Raw genomic sequence first — 15,670 nt, 5'->3', positions numbered from 1 at the left:
GTACTGTAGAGCAATGAGTCACACGTCAACACAAGCACCGAAGTCAACATTACTTTCCTTCAATTGGGCCAACTGGCGGTGAATCAAGGAAGTACAGTACATTCTGACGAAACTAAAATGAGCTCTAACATGGAAATTAAGCGTTTCTGGACACATGTCCACATAACATCTTTTCTTTATTTGTGTGTGAGGAATGTTTCCTGAAAGTTTGGCCGTACCTTTTTGTAACACCCTGTATAAAAAAAGGAAATACTGCCAAGTGTTTTGTTCTCTTCCTTTTACCGAATTTACGAGTTCACACTCTACATCATAACGTCAAGGTACAAAGCCAAAATCCAGTATCAGTAGCTTCAGTTAACCATATACACACCTATATACATCAGCCATTCCATGTGTATTTTGAGGATGTGCTGGCATCAGGACAAATTAGTTGTTCTATGGGGTGGAAATAATACAAACATCAAAATGGAAACTTATTATTCCACACAGGAGACAGGAGGTATGGTATTACTCTACAATTTAGGAAATGTGGAGGAGCTAGCGTTGCAATGAGAAGAATTTAATCCTAAAACAACTAAGCAAAGTGTTGAAGCTGCTGAATACATAACCCAGGCTCACGTACAGACACATCTGCATGAGCAGTTACTTTCTCCATTTCTCTTATAGCATGTTCTAGTACTTAGCACACAAGATATTCATGCGCAATCACACTTCTGCCAACGGATTCTAAGATGGAGCAATGGAGAACCATCATTCACAGCTTGCATTTCATTTACATATAAGTTGGGAATCACACAGAACAGGACTCGAGTAATTGTGGAAGCAAGGCATCATATTCACTTAGTTTTAGTGCATGAGCAGGAACTACTGGTGACTCAATAAAAGTAAGACCATTCAGTTTAGCTGGCACATTGACGGGTGAGGTTTATCACTGCCTTTTCTGAGTATAAACTGCTTGCACTAATGGAGAATGTTACCATTTCCCTCATACAACAGTATATAACTAGTGTTTGATGAGTCTTGAACTGATCGAAAATCCAGCTCCACATTCATCTGACTGTAATATCTTTGATCTTACTGTGATGTCCTCTAATGCCATTGCTGGATCCCATATCCATCAACAACGACCATGTTGCAGGAGCATATGCCCAACAATACACAAAATCCTTGGTGTGATTCTTTGAAGGGTGAAGGATGTATAAGAATGAGTGGTAAACACACTGAGCAGCTCTTACTGTGTAAACAGAAAAATTGCTGTAACAGCACAGAATGAGTCAATCTCAAGTATTTGTTTCTCAATACATAGTGTGTTTTCTTCCGAAGTGTTGGCCAGTACTTATGACAGTAAGAATAAAGGACACTTTCTAAACACCCTGTGGGGCTGTATACGGGAGGAAGTAAGCTCAAACTAACTTTGTGACGGACAGATTGCAGTTGGTGTTTCGAGCAGCACAGCACATACATCCTCGTACACCTGTATACCTAAGAACAGGTAACACAGGAAGCAAGTGGCACTTTAAAAAAAGGTGGTGGCAGCTGGTATCTTCCATTTCACACACTATAATATCAGCTACAAAATTCTTGAACTGTAGTTTGATGAACATGTACAAATACCTCAATTATTCTTAATTGTACTCTCTAAGATTAACCTGGTGTGTCTCCAGAAATTTCTATCATTTTTAAAATGTTTCTACTTATTTCGTAATTGATTTTTCTTGCTGTAGACAGGAGGAAGAAAAAGTCAGAGCGAAAAACTTCATTTACTTTTAATAATCTCTGTTACAGAAAATTAATTAGACATGAAAATTATTTGTCTATGCTAAAGTAATGTATGGTGGTCTACTTCAACACATATGTAATATGAAGTTCATAAATAAGCTATGATTTGTGTATACTGCAAGTATTCAACCAAGGCCTGAAGTACATTATGGACAGATGTAAGATAAGCTACTAAGATAATTAAATCTATATTAATTGCAATTAACATGCAGTCAAGAATGTAGAATAAACATTTTGTATATAGTTGTATACAGACATATATGACAAGCTGATCACACTTTGAAACAGACAATTCTCAGTCCGACAATCTAAAAGATACTGAGCTCTCCCACTGACGCAAAGTTTAATCACTTCAACTGCTTCAAAGAAATTTATTACTTGCATCATTAGCACAGTTATTAAGTTTTATATCTCTCTTATGGCTAACATCAAAGTTTTGATGACGAAGTAACCATTTGTTTGAGCACTGAAACACAGGTGACATAATACTGTCCACAGCATAAAATTAGAAATGTGTGTTACTCCAAGCAAGTCTGGCACAATTATAACACAAAAAGTATAATAAAATGTGAATTAATAACTGTTTTCAACATCACTTTCCGAATATTATACCTTCTCCACCGCTGCAACATGAATGAAAAACGAAAACTAAAATTACCTAACTATTGTTTATATGTGCAATGATGGTCATATTCATTAACGTAAGGGGCTTAAATAAAGTAGAAGACTTTGTTAATACTTCAGCTTCACTACTAGAAATTTCATGGATACGACCAGAATAATGTCTTTTATTACAAAACAAGCACTTAATACTACAAAACAAACAAAAACATTTAATTAATTAATGGCTGAATAAGTATTTGAACTTCAATCACTCCAGCTCTTGTTATACACATCCTTCATTTAAATACCGACGCTCCATATACAAAGTCCCAATATTAAGTGGAAATCGGGAATCTTCGTCTAAATGTAATATAGTTGTTGGGAGTTTAACAATATTGTTATTATAACAAGTGTTGCCAAACACTTTTAGGGAAAACATTGCTACCTGTCAGTCAGTGGCATACCTATAAACAATAACTTTCCACTGGGAAACTATAGGCCTACAGCGTGATATGTACTTTCTTATTACCGCAATATGAGCAAATCATCGTACACTCGACGCGTCAAATTTTTCCAATAATAAATTCCTTACAATATTTATTTACAAGTCTTGTGTAAGCAAAAATCCAAAACACTACATCGTAATGTGTCTAAAATTTGCTGCTTTCACTGACCTCTGGAGAAGTCGATCTGCACATCGTCTTCACTATCCTGTGGACCTGAAATTTGAAAAAAAATAAAAGTGAACTACTTGGCGATCTTTAATATACTGTAGCCTGAAAGGAGACACTCGCAACCTCACTCACTGCGTATGGAACGGCCAGCACGCGAACTCCTCCCTCTTAACATCCAACTTGCGATTGCCATCCTTTACTACATATGTAAAGGACAATGAGAAACCCCAAACACGATGGCATACATCGTATTTTATTACGGATTTCATTCAACTACTGTCAGAGCACTACACTGACAAGTCACGATCTTCAATTGTACCAATACAAATTTAACCAAAGTTCCTACAACCTAGAGTGACAATACAAATCGCAGGCCGCTCCAAAAGAATCAAATCACTACATCACATCAGTTTTTATTATCACATTGTATGGGATGTGCTGTATAGCATTAAGCGGTAATTCAACTAATTTTAAATTAGGGCAGTTAGACGGTAGTGAACGTACGCAAAGATATTATTTGCAGCCACCTGTCTACACCTGATACACTACATCAACAAAAAAAAAAGGCCGATACTGTTCTATAATGAAAAAGGACATTTCGTGACATTGCAGTCAAAATTACGATTGCGTATTTTGACAGAGAAATATGTAAGGGCAGAATTGCAAATATGAAGCTGCATACATTAAAATATGACTTTTCTGAACACTAAGGACAGAGAAGGACCGGAGACTCAACACATCAATTACTATTGCGTCTTTATACTACTAATGATCTTTGATACACTTTCTTATTTGTGCACATTCCATATCCTGTCAAAATGGACATGTCGTATAAATTAAAGCATGTTCTACTAAATTCAGATGAGCTGAGAGTGGAACGATGGATTTCAGATTTACTTGGGACGTTATTTCCATTTCTGTACTGGTATCGCCACGTAGAAAAACCCCCCAGAAACATCCGTGGGTAACGATGAACTGGTATAATTGAGTTTAAGGCGGAGCATTATGCCCTATATAAAATTACATAGACACAGCGTGAGTACTGTATTTGTTTGGATACAGGAAGGAATAAATATGAAAATCTTCCACCTGAATGTTCAGTCAGAAACAAACCACATGAAACTGATATTTTCTGGAATACAAATCTGTCATGTTTTTTGGGCGAGTGAAAATTCTCTTTGTAGTACACCGGTACCGGGTGACATTTCGATGGTTACGAAGACGTCGAAAAGCACAGATAATTTTCAGAGAAAAATTCTGCTCCGATATTTGGTTTGGTCAGCGCTTTAGTCAATAATTAATATAAAAGTTTTATGTTTTTGGGAAGGGCCTTATGCCTCAGCCTGTGGCTGCAACTGGCAAGCTCACATGATCATCAGAATAGGCAGTGGAGTGGGAGTATTTGCGTTGAAAATACACTGCGCATGAGTTCTCCAAATATCTGTAGAGAAACTCAATAAAACAAAAAGTATTCCGCATTCGCCGCATGTCAGTCGCCAAGTAGCTATCAACCAAGCCCAGTTTTGTTTTTCCAAAGTTACTATTCCCTTTGCCTTGTTTCACAACCAAACTTTGCCACCAACGTGTTTCTTTTAGCCGAAGCAGATCTTCAAAAAAATTTCATACTGTGACAATTTTACATATGAATTACGATAGTCGTTTTATGTCGTTCCAACTAGTCGTTTATAAGTTATACAAAAGGGTCACTAGCTCCATAAATATTGTCATGTGGTAACCAGAGACGAGTTAAAATCAGAAATCAGAGTCATGGATGAAGCACAACACGTAAACACTGAACTTACATTTATTACGACCACTAAAGTACAGCCACAACAGAACTGAACTCCTGGATGGAGAGTGCTACTATTTATAAAAACACCGAATATTCCAAAATATACAAACATTACAACTATAAGAAATTTAGAGAAACTTCCAAGATACTAACAAAAACTGAAAGAGGTCAGTTGTGAACTGGCGATTCCTCACATCTCAGCCAGCAGCACTAACTGCTATGTGACAATGCGTGCAACACAGTTTTCAGCATTGCTGTCTTTCTAGCCAAACACCGACCCGCTGTATCAGAAGTTCTCATTAGAGCCAACTGCAGCCCACTCGATCTAGATCTTGTTGATGGTTCTCTGTATGGCAGCGCTGGCAGATCCTCGCGTTCTATTCGTGTTGACGAACACCGAAGGTAGCCCATCCCATCTTTGCAGTCGTCAAATGGTTCTTCAGCTCCTAGAACGAAAAGTCCCCATCGTCGACCTGCGCCTCTGGACTGGAGTATGACTTCATATGGATGACATGTATGACGTCACTGGACTCTTATCTTCTTAGTGAAGGGTCATAATCCTCAACGTCATATGTGACGTCCAGAAAATGACGAAGGTATCAAACGGTCCAAAGCAGATTATAGCAATCTGTATCTCAATGGCTGATGCTTGGCATTACATGGCTCTCAGTCTTCCTCCTGGGTGTCCAGTGGTCATATGCGAGCCAGCTGTCTTGCTTATTTGTTCCTGATAAAGAGGCGCTTCACGTAGTCGTCCTGAGTACCGTCCAGTTCAGACAGGAATAGTTTATTCACTGTTTTTTCCGCCTCACAACCATGAAGCAGAAAGAACTATGTGGAGCTTTTAGTGTCTTACTTCGCTCAGTAGTACGTGAATGTCATTAGACATCAACAGCATACCCATCAAGGTCTTACTGACATGTTCTGAGAAACTATTCGTTTATAGGTGGCATTCTGTGGGTAATGTCGAAATGTGAAATTACATCCGATACTGTACTAGTCTTGACTGGAATACGTTTCCACGCTCAGATTATCCATTGATTCCTGTTTGTCATCTTCGAGAACCTCCCAAAGAGGTTGCCATGTGCTTCTGTCACTGGGCCTTACAGTGGCTCACATAGTGTCTAATGGATTGGCACTGTCCAAGTGATATCTGGATCTGATTCTGAGCAGAATGTTCATAAACCCAAATGATAATATGGAAAAACTCAGGGTAGCTGGTTGTAGATGAGCTGGGATTATGAGCTACCATTTCCAGCACATCGCATCATAGTTCCTCTTATACATAGTTCCGTTAATTACTGGAGTTCTCATTTGGTTGGCTCCTGGTTCTTCAAGACTTCTATGGTTTTCAGCAGTGCTAGATCTTCCATTTCTTCAACAGCAATGTCATTTAATGCAGAAATGACTGGGTTTTCGTCTGTGCTGCTATTTTCCGTGACATGACCGCTTCAAAGGTACTCAGCACCCTTGTTTTTGTATCAGATTTTGTATGTCACTGTGACATTATATTCTTGAAGCCACAGTGCCCTTCTCAACAGTCGACATGACAGATCCTTCAGCCTACTCAATCAACATTGAGAATTGTGGTCCATCACGTTCGTGAATTGTTTGTCAAATAAATAAGACCAGAACTTGTTGATGGCCCAAACAAATACAAGGCACAACACCAACAACAACAACTACTACTACTACTTTTTCGGTTGCAGAGTGGTTCTTCTCTGACCGCAAGAGTACTCTGGAAGCACAAGCATTGCATCTGTACCACAACTTCTAGCGTTAGTGTGATGTTCTGTATTGACATTCTCATTATACAATATTAGGACTGGAGAATATTTTAGCATCTTTTTAACAACAAGGAAAGATCTTTCTGGCACCCTGTTCCAGGAAAATTTTACGTCTTCCAGCAGTAGTTCATGCAAAGGACATAAGTAGGTTATCAGTGTATGTTGTGGTACTGATCTGGTTATAACTGGTTTCATATCTGTAGATAACATATGGACTTCTGGTGCCAGGTTACACCCGAGTCAACTATTATACTGCTTATGCCACAAATCCCCCCCCCCATGAACCGTGGACCTTGCCGTTGGTGGGGAGGCTTGCGTGCCTCAGCGATACAGATAGCCGTACCGTAGGTACAACCACAACGGAGGGGTATCTGTTGAGAGGCCAGACAAACGTGTGGTTCCTGAAGAGGGGCAGCAGCCTTTTCAGTAGTTGCAGGGGCAACAGTCTGGATGATTGACTGATCTGGCCTTGTAACAATAACCAAAACGGCCTTGCTGTGCTGGTACTGCGAACGGCTGAAAGCAAGGGGAAACTACGGCCGTAATTTTTCCCGAGGGCATGCAGCTTTACTGTATGATTAAATGATGATGGCGTCTTCTTGGGTAAAATATTCCGGAGGTAAAATAGTCCCCCATTCGGATCTCCGGGCGGGGACTACTCAAGAGGATGTCATTATCAGGAGAAAGAAAACTGGCGTTCTACGGATAGGAGCGTGGAATGTCAGATCCCTTAATCGGGCAGGTAGGTTAGAAAATTAAAAAAGGGAAATGGATAGGTTAAAGTTAGATATAGTGGGAATTAGTGAAGTTCGGTGGCAGGAGGAACAAGACTTCTGGTCAGGTGACTACAGGGTTATAAACACAAAGTCAAATAGTGGTAATGCAAGAGTAGGTTTAATAATGAATAGGAAAATAGGAATGCGGGTAAGCTACTACAAACAGCACAGTGAACGCATTATTGTGGCCAAGATAGATACGAAGCCCACACCTACTACAGTAGTACAAGTTTATATGCCAACTAGCTCTGCGGATGACGAAGAAATTGAAGAAATGTATGATGAAATAAAAGAAATTATTCAGATAGTGAAGGGAGACGAAAATTTAATAGTCATGGGTGATTGGAATTCGAGTGTAGGAAAAGGGAGAGAAGGAAACGTAGTAGGTGAATATGGATTGGGGCTAAGAAATGAAAGAGGAATCCGCCTGGTAGAATTTTGCACAGAGCACAACTTAATCATAGCTAACACTTGGTTTAAGAATCATGATAGTAGGTTGTATACATGCAAGAAGCCTGGAGATACTAAAAGGTATCAGATAGATTATATAATGGTAAGACAGAGATTTAGGAACCAGGTTTTAAATTGTAAGACATTTCCAGGGGCAGATGTGGACTCTGACCATAATCTATTGGTTATGACCTGTAGATTAAAACTGAAGAAACTGCAAAAAGGTGGGAATTTAAGGAGATGGGACCTGGATAAACTGAAAGAACCAGAGGTTGTACAGAGTTTCAGGGAGAGCATAAGGGAACAATTGACAGGAATGGGGGAAAGAAATACAGTAGAAGAAGCATGGGTAGCTTTGAGGGATGAAGTAGTAAAGGCAGCAGAGGATCAAGTAGGTAAAAAGACGAGGGCTAGTAGAAATCCTTGGGTAACAGAAAAAAATATTGAATTTAATTGATGAAAGGAGAAAATATAAAAATGCAGTAAATGAAGCAGGCAAAAAGGAATACAAACGTCTCAAAAATGAGATTGACAGGAAGTGCAAAATGGCTAATCAGGCATGGCTAGAGGACAAATGTAAGGATGTAGAGGCTTATCTCACTAGGGGTAAGATAGATACTGCCTACAGGAAAATTAAAGAGACCTTTGGAGATAAGAGAACCACTTGTATGAACATCAAGAGCTCAGATGGAAACCCAGTTCTAAGCAATGAAGGGAAAGCAGAAAGGTGGAAGGAGTATATAGAGGGTCTATACAAGGGCGATGTACTTGAGGACAATATTATGGAAATGGAAGAGGATGTAGATGAAGATGAAATGGGAGATACGATACTGCGTGAAGAGTTTGACAGAGCACTGAAAGACCTGAGTCGAAACAAGGCCCCCGGAGTAGACAACATTCCAGTAGAACTAATGACGGCCTTGGGAGAGCCAGTCCTGACAAAACTCTACCATCTGGTGAGCAAGATGTATGAAACAGGCGAAATACCCTCAGGCTTCAAGAAGAATATAATAATTCCAATCCCAAAGAAAGCAGGTGTTGACAGATGTGAAAATTACCGAACAATCAGTTTAATAAGCCACAGCTGCAAAATACTAACACGAATTCTTTACAGACGAATGGAAAAACTAGTAGAAGCCGACCTCGGGGAAGATCAGTTTGGATTCCGTAGAAATACTGGAACACGTGAGGCAATACTGACCTTACGACTTATCTTAGAAGAAAGATTAAGGAAAGGCAAACCTACGTTTCTTGCATTTGTAGACTTAGAGAAAGCTTTTGACAATGTTGACTGGAATACTGTATTTCAAATTCTAAAGGTGGCAGGGGTAAAATACAGGGAGCGAAAGGCTATTTACAATTTGTACAGAAACCAGGTGGCAGTTATAAGAGTCGAGGGGCATGAGAGGGAAGCAGCGGTTGGGAAGGGAGTGAGACAGGGTTGTAGCCTCTCCTCAATGTTATTCAATCTGTATATTGAGCAAGCAGTAAAGGAAACAAAAGAAAAATTCGGAGTAGGTATTAAAATCCATGGAGAAGAAATAAAAACTTTGAGGTTCGCCGATGACATTGTAATTCTGTCAGAGACAGCAAAGGACTTGGAAGAGCAGTTGAACGGAATGGATGGTGTCTTGAAGGGAGGATATAAGATGAACATCAACAAAAGCAAAACGAGGATAATGGAATGTAGTCGAATCAAGTCGGGTGATGCTGAGGGTATTAGGTTAGGAAATGAGACACTTAAAGTAGTAAAGGAGTTTTGCTATTTGGGGAGCAAAATAACTGATGATGGTCGAAGTAGAGAGGATATAAAATGTAGACTGGCAATGGCAAAAAAAGCGTTTCTGAAGAAGAGAAATTTGTTAACATCGAGTATAGATTTAAGTGTCAGGAAGTCATTTCTGAAAGTATTTGTATGGAGTGTAGCCATGTATGGAAGTGAAACATGGACGGTAAATAGTTTGGACAAGAAGAGAATAGAAGCTTTTGAAATGTGGTGCTGCAGAAGAATGCTGAAGATTAGATGGGTAGATCACATAACTAATGAGGAAGTATTGAATAGGATTGGGGAGAAGAGAAGTTTGTGGCACAACTTGACCAGAAGAAGGGATCGGTTGGTAGGACATGTTCTGAGGCATCAAGGGATCACCAATTTAGTATTGGAAGGCAGCGTGGAGGGTAAAAATCGTAGGGGGAGACCAAGAGATGAATACACTAAGCAGATTCAGAAGGATGTAGGTTGCAGTAGGTACTGGGAGATGAAGAAGCTTGCACAGGATAGAGTAGCATGGAGAGCTGCATCAAACCAGTCTTAGGACTGAAGACAACAACAACAACAACAATGCCACAAATTTCGACTACTCCCTCTGTACGAACACACATATCCTGTATTACCACTTTGTATCCATATTTTTCCATATTTGCCACATTTTTCTAATTTTTCTGTTTTTCCCACATCTTTCAGTCTTTCCATTTTCCATATTTTTACATATTTTGCATATCTTCCATTTTTCCACATTTTCTCGTTTTCTCTATTATTTTTTTACACTTTCCACAGGTTGTATGTAATGCAAAAGTATGTTCATATGCTCTTATTGCATACCATGCCAAGTTTCTTTAGAATCCAGCTGTGATACAGATTCTCCACCCAGTTAGTGCATCTACAAACTGTACTTCTTCCAAATGTCATCCCACACGATACTAACTGCCAAAGCCAACTCTTATATTCTCAATATCAATTGAGGTATTATATGTCATACATATTACTTGGTCGACTTTCCCACTTCGCTGATACAATCTGCAGCCCTCTGCTGCTCCAAATTGTAGCCTGTAATGTGATTTTGTGTTACATAACTATGTTGATGCATGGGAGACCCTCAGAAAACTGAATGCACGAATTTGAAGAGTCTACACGTTCTCCTTCAGCATGACAATCCCAGATCACACATGAGAGCCGCAACATCTGCAACAATGTAGCACCTTGGGTTCACTGTCATTGATCATCCTCCATATAGTCTTGACTTGAGCCCATCTAATTTTCATCTGCTTCCAAAACTTAAAGAACACCTTTGAAGACTTCACTTTGATAGACATGAAATGGTGCAAGCAGAGATGAGATTGTGGTTCCATAAAAAAGTTAACCATTCTACAGTGAGAGTTTCAATAAAGTGGTCTCTCATTGGGAGAAATGTGTATGTCACCGGGGTGACTACACTGGGAATTAAATATACAGACATGAAGAGAATAAAGATGTAGGATATTAATAAAGATTGTTTTATTTAAAAAGCTTTAACAGTTTTCACATAAAATATTCAGAGGCATTACTTTTCAGTACACCCTCATATCACACTATGACCACAACATGATGATGTCATTCTTTTATACTTCCTCGAACATTAACAACACAGAATACAGTCTAAGTATAGATATCAATACTCTAGCGATACAAGGTAGGAATAATGTCCAATACACTGATAATTGGAGCTGTCAGCGCTTAGATTCAGGATATATGTATGTGACAAATGGATATAATAATGCTTGAGGAACTGACTTTAGCCTATAATAAACACAGATGTAGCTGAGTTACGCTATTGTGTGTTGGTTTTCCCACAGAGGCCTCTACTGCCTATCCCTCCTGACCTACCAAGGGTGGATCGACTTAGGACATCATCCCAGACTTATTGTTGACAGATTCACCTTCCTGTGCTACCCCACAGTTAACACTGGTGGATCCATCTTCGGATGATATCCCAGATGTAACACAGATAGATCCACCCCAAACAATGGTGTAATGCTAGTGGATTCATCTTTGGACACAATACCCAGGCTTGATGTCAGTGTATCCACCCCAAACACGTTGCATTTATAACAGGGTAAAGTCAGTTCCTCCGATTTTACTATTTCCATCTGTTACACACATATATCCTGGATCTAAGCTTTCATAGCTGTAGTTGATCAGTATTCCAAACATTATTTCCATCTTGTATCTGTAGAGTATATACTAAGCTTTAACAGACAAGGCTGAACTGTATTCCGTGTGATTAACATTCGAGTAAGTATAAATGAATGTCACTGTAGTTTTGCGGTTATGGAGTGATATTTTGTAAGAATCAGTAGGGAAAAATCTCTATTTAAGATATCCTCCTCCACAGCAATCCAAATGTGTGTTAAAGAAACTTATGCAATAAAAGCACATAAACATACTTGTATATTGATAAGCAGCCTAAGGAAAATGTGGAGTTCGTCATGTCCTTCAAAGTTGAAACACATGCATAACTAGCTGCTAATGAACAACTTAAATTTTTAATGTCACTTTGTGTTAGACAACAAGTGTGATAGGTGACTTTCAAACTGCACATAGATGCACATGGTCTCATGAATGCAGTGAAATTACAAGTGATTCTTTGTTGATGGTGATGATAGACCGCTTAACGGTCTTAATCATAACTTTTCTTACTAGTTACTGCATCTAGGCATAACTATCCAGAGTGACCTTACGTGAAATGACCATATAAAACAGATACTGGGAAAAGTAGATCCAGATCAGATTCATCGGAGGAATCTTAAGGAAGTGTAACTCATCCACGAAATAAATGGCTGATAAGGTGCTTGTTCGCCCGATTCTTGAGTATTGTTCATCTATATGGGATCCCTATCAGGTAGGACTGATAGGAGAGATAGAGAAGATCCAACGAAGAGCGGCGCGTTTCGTCACATGATTGTTTAGCTGGCGAGAAAGCGTTACAGATATGTTAAACAAACTCCACTGTCAGACGTTACGGAGAGATTCACTATAAGAATTTCGGGACAGCACTTTTCAGGAGGAGTCGGACAACATACTACTTCCTCCCACATACATCTCGCGTATTGACAAAGAGGAGAAAATTCGAGAAATTAGAGCCAATACAGAGGCTTACCGACAATCATTCTTCCCACGCACTATTCGCGAGTGGAGCAGGGTTGGAGGGATCAGATAATGGTACTGAAAGTACCCCCCGCCACACACCAGTATGTGGCTTGCGAAGTATGATGTAGATGTAGATTAACCATACTATACGAGGTCTGTTCAAAAAATTCCGGAATATTGCTAATTTCGCGCCAATGTTGTGTTGGAGGGAAATGCGGTTGGCATCCCAGCACACGACTGTGCTTGATCTGTAACTGCCGGAAGTTTCATTGTTGTATGTGTGTTAGTTATTGATCAGTGCTGTATTGAGCAGAACGTTGTGTCGCACAAATTTCGAAATGGTAGAATTAGAGGAGCAACGCGCCTGCATTAAATTTTGCGTGAAACTCAAGAAAATCTTTACAGAGACGCACCAAATGATGCAGGAAACCTACGGTGATGAGTGCTTAAGCCATACTCGGTGTTACGAATGGTTGACACGGTTTAAAAATGACCGGACGAAAGTTAAAGATGACCCTAGTTCAGGACGCCCTTTGACCTCTATCGATGACGCACATGTCAGGAACTTCAACGAAACTGTGCATGCCAAGCGAAGACTGACTGCCCGCGAGATTGCAGAAGAATGTAACATTTCAGTTGGATCATTTCATGAAATCCTGACATAGCATCTTGGAATGCATCGAGTTGCCGCCAAGTTCGTACCACAGCTCATGAGGCAAGACCAGAAAGACATTCGTCTCACAGTTTGTGAAGAGATTTTGGATTGAGCAAATGAGAACGAGATGTTCCTTAAGAGGGTCAAACCGGTTAGGAGACGTGCGTCTACGGCTATGATATTGAGACCAAGGTTTAATCTTCATAATGGATCGGGAAAGGGTCTCCAAGACCAAACACAGCTCGTCAGGCCAGGTCCAATATCAAAGCCATGCTGATAGTTTTCTTTAACTTTGAAGGATTAGTTCATCATAAGGAAATGGCCTGAAATGTGACGAGACAATTCATGGCCGTTGGATCACGATAATGTACCCGTACATTCATCCTCGTTGGTGCATGACTTAGGACACAAAAAGAAAATCACTGTAATGCCTTATCCTCCGTACTCTCCAGATCTGGCCCCTTCGGACTTTTTTCTTTTTATTTTCACAGTTGAAAACGCCGTTGAAAAGACGAAGATCTGTTACGATGTACGAGATAATATAAAATTGGCGGACGGTGCTTCACAAAGGGTAAACGGCGTTGAGAGCGGTGTATCGATTGTGGAGGAGAGTATATCGAAGGAGACTATTCACAATAAGTAATAGTTACGCGTAGAAAAATGTTTTGGCCGAAGTTCCAGAATTTTTTGAACAGACTTCGTGCAAAACCACTCGCCAAGCGAATGGCGGTTAATTGGTGTTTGGAAAACCTTTTAGAAGTAGGAATATTTCGAATTATCGTAGAATTTTTGTTCAGATGTTCTCGAAAATCTCTTATTCATAAATGAATTTAGTTTTGTGTACAGATTACTGCATGATTTATGTGACAGAGTTACAGGCATTATTTGTCTCTGATACTAATGAGAGGGGTAACATCACTTATTGTAATAAATTTGAGTTAACAAGCGTTAAGGACCGTCTCAGCTGTAGTAACGTGTTTACTGATATTTGTAGTATTATGGTATTTGTTAGACCTGTAGTTATTGCCATATAGCATCGTTCTCTAGTGGTCACTTGTGGTATCCATTTTGTATAGTCAAAGGACAGTACCGAAAGGTGATTAGGGGATCTGCGAGACAGGTACATTATGTGGGTTGTATGTAAATCAAGGACAACGCAATTTAGGTTGTTAGGATGCGCTTGAGCGTGATAGTACTTGTACTCGCGCCATCTACCACAACTAGTCGGACCCACATAGTATGATATTCTGTGCAGCATGGAACACTGGCCTGTCCAGGTGCATATTAGGGTAAAGAAAGAGTTTTGTCGTGTGCAGGGAGTTGTGGCTGTCCAATGCGCAATGTGCCATGGAAGAGTCCGCTATTTCTGTGTTCCAGACAGAAGGACAATATCCAGGTGGATAGAACAACGGCGTGAGACGGGTTCCGTAACCAATGTGAAGCATAGGAGGCATGAAATAACAATCTGAACGCTGGAAAATATCCGACGAGTTGGTGCAGCTCTGCTACAAAGCTCACCGCACTCGGTTCAGCGCCATTCCAGAACACTGCAAATCCCTCATGCATCTTTATAGAGGATTGTAAAAGAGGATTTAAAGTTTCATCCTTATAAGCTCCAAGTGGCTCTATAGTTATGTCTGGGAGACAAAGTAAGTAGGTGCAATTTCTGCACAACATTATAGGACAGAATTGACCAGGATGAAGCATTTCTGACAAATCTTATCATGTACAACAAGGCGAAATTTCATCTAAATGAGTCTGTCGATAAACAAAATTCCAGCACTATTCGGATACAAACCCACAGCTCATTCATCAAAAGGCTTACGGTAGACCAAATGCCATCGTCTGATGCGCTACTGGATCGGCCATTGGAATCGTTGGACCATCGTTTTTTGAAGACAACAACAGCTGGCCAGTGAGTGTCAGTTCTGAGTGCTATGTGGCCATGAGTAACAATGTCTTTATTCCACAGTATTTGTGATATTGCCATCTAAAAGCGATATGGTTTCAGCAAGTAAGGTCTACAGCCTGTATGGGTCATAGTTCAGTGACTACACTGAGGCTTCACATTTCATTCAAGATTCGGTATGGCCTATGGCCAGTGAGATCATCTCATCTTTGAGCCTCTGATTTTTTTTTTTTTTTTTTTTTTTTTTGTATGGGGTCATCTCAAAAACAAAGTTTCTTCCACAGTGACTCCACAATATAGATGAGCTGAAAGTTACAATCCGGGAAGGGACAGAAACTA

The 15,670-nt window shown here is 39.8% G+C and overlaps 1 protein-coding gene across 1 annotated transcript in view; it reads right to left on the bottom strand.

Annotated features, from left to right (window-relative positions):
- The window catches only part of LOC126183257 (rapamycin-insensitive companion of mTOR), a 253,190-nt gene extending 249,614 nt beyond the window's left edge, over window positions 1–3,576 (bottom strand). The window contains exons 1-2 of the mRNA XM_049925073.1: window positions 3,189–3,576; window positions 3,057–3,101 (exon numbers count right to left, since the gene is read on the bottom strand). Coding sequence (XP_049781030.1) covers window positions 3,057–3,101; window positions 3,189–3,249 — 106 coding nt within the window. The 5' untranslated portion in view covers window positions 3,250–3,576. The remainder of the gene's footprint in view (window positions 1–3,056; window positions 3,102–3,188) is intronic.
- Window positions 3,577–15,670: the final 12,094 nt, after the last annotated feature.

The sequence above is a fragment of the Schistocerca cancellata genome, chromosome 4, assembly GCF_023864275.1.
Source record: "Schistocerca cancellata isolate TAMUIC-IGC-003103 chromosome 4, iqSchCanc2.1, whole genome shotgun sequence".
Lineage (NCBI taxonomy): Eukaryota > Metazoa > Arthropoda > Insecta > Orthoptera > Acrididae > Schistocerca > Schistocerca cancellata.
The sequence above is the reverse complement of the archived record's forward strand: the minus strand, read 5'-3'. Positions and strand labels throughout refer to the sequence as shown.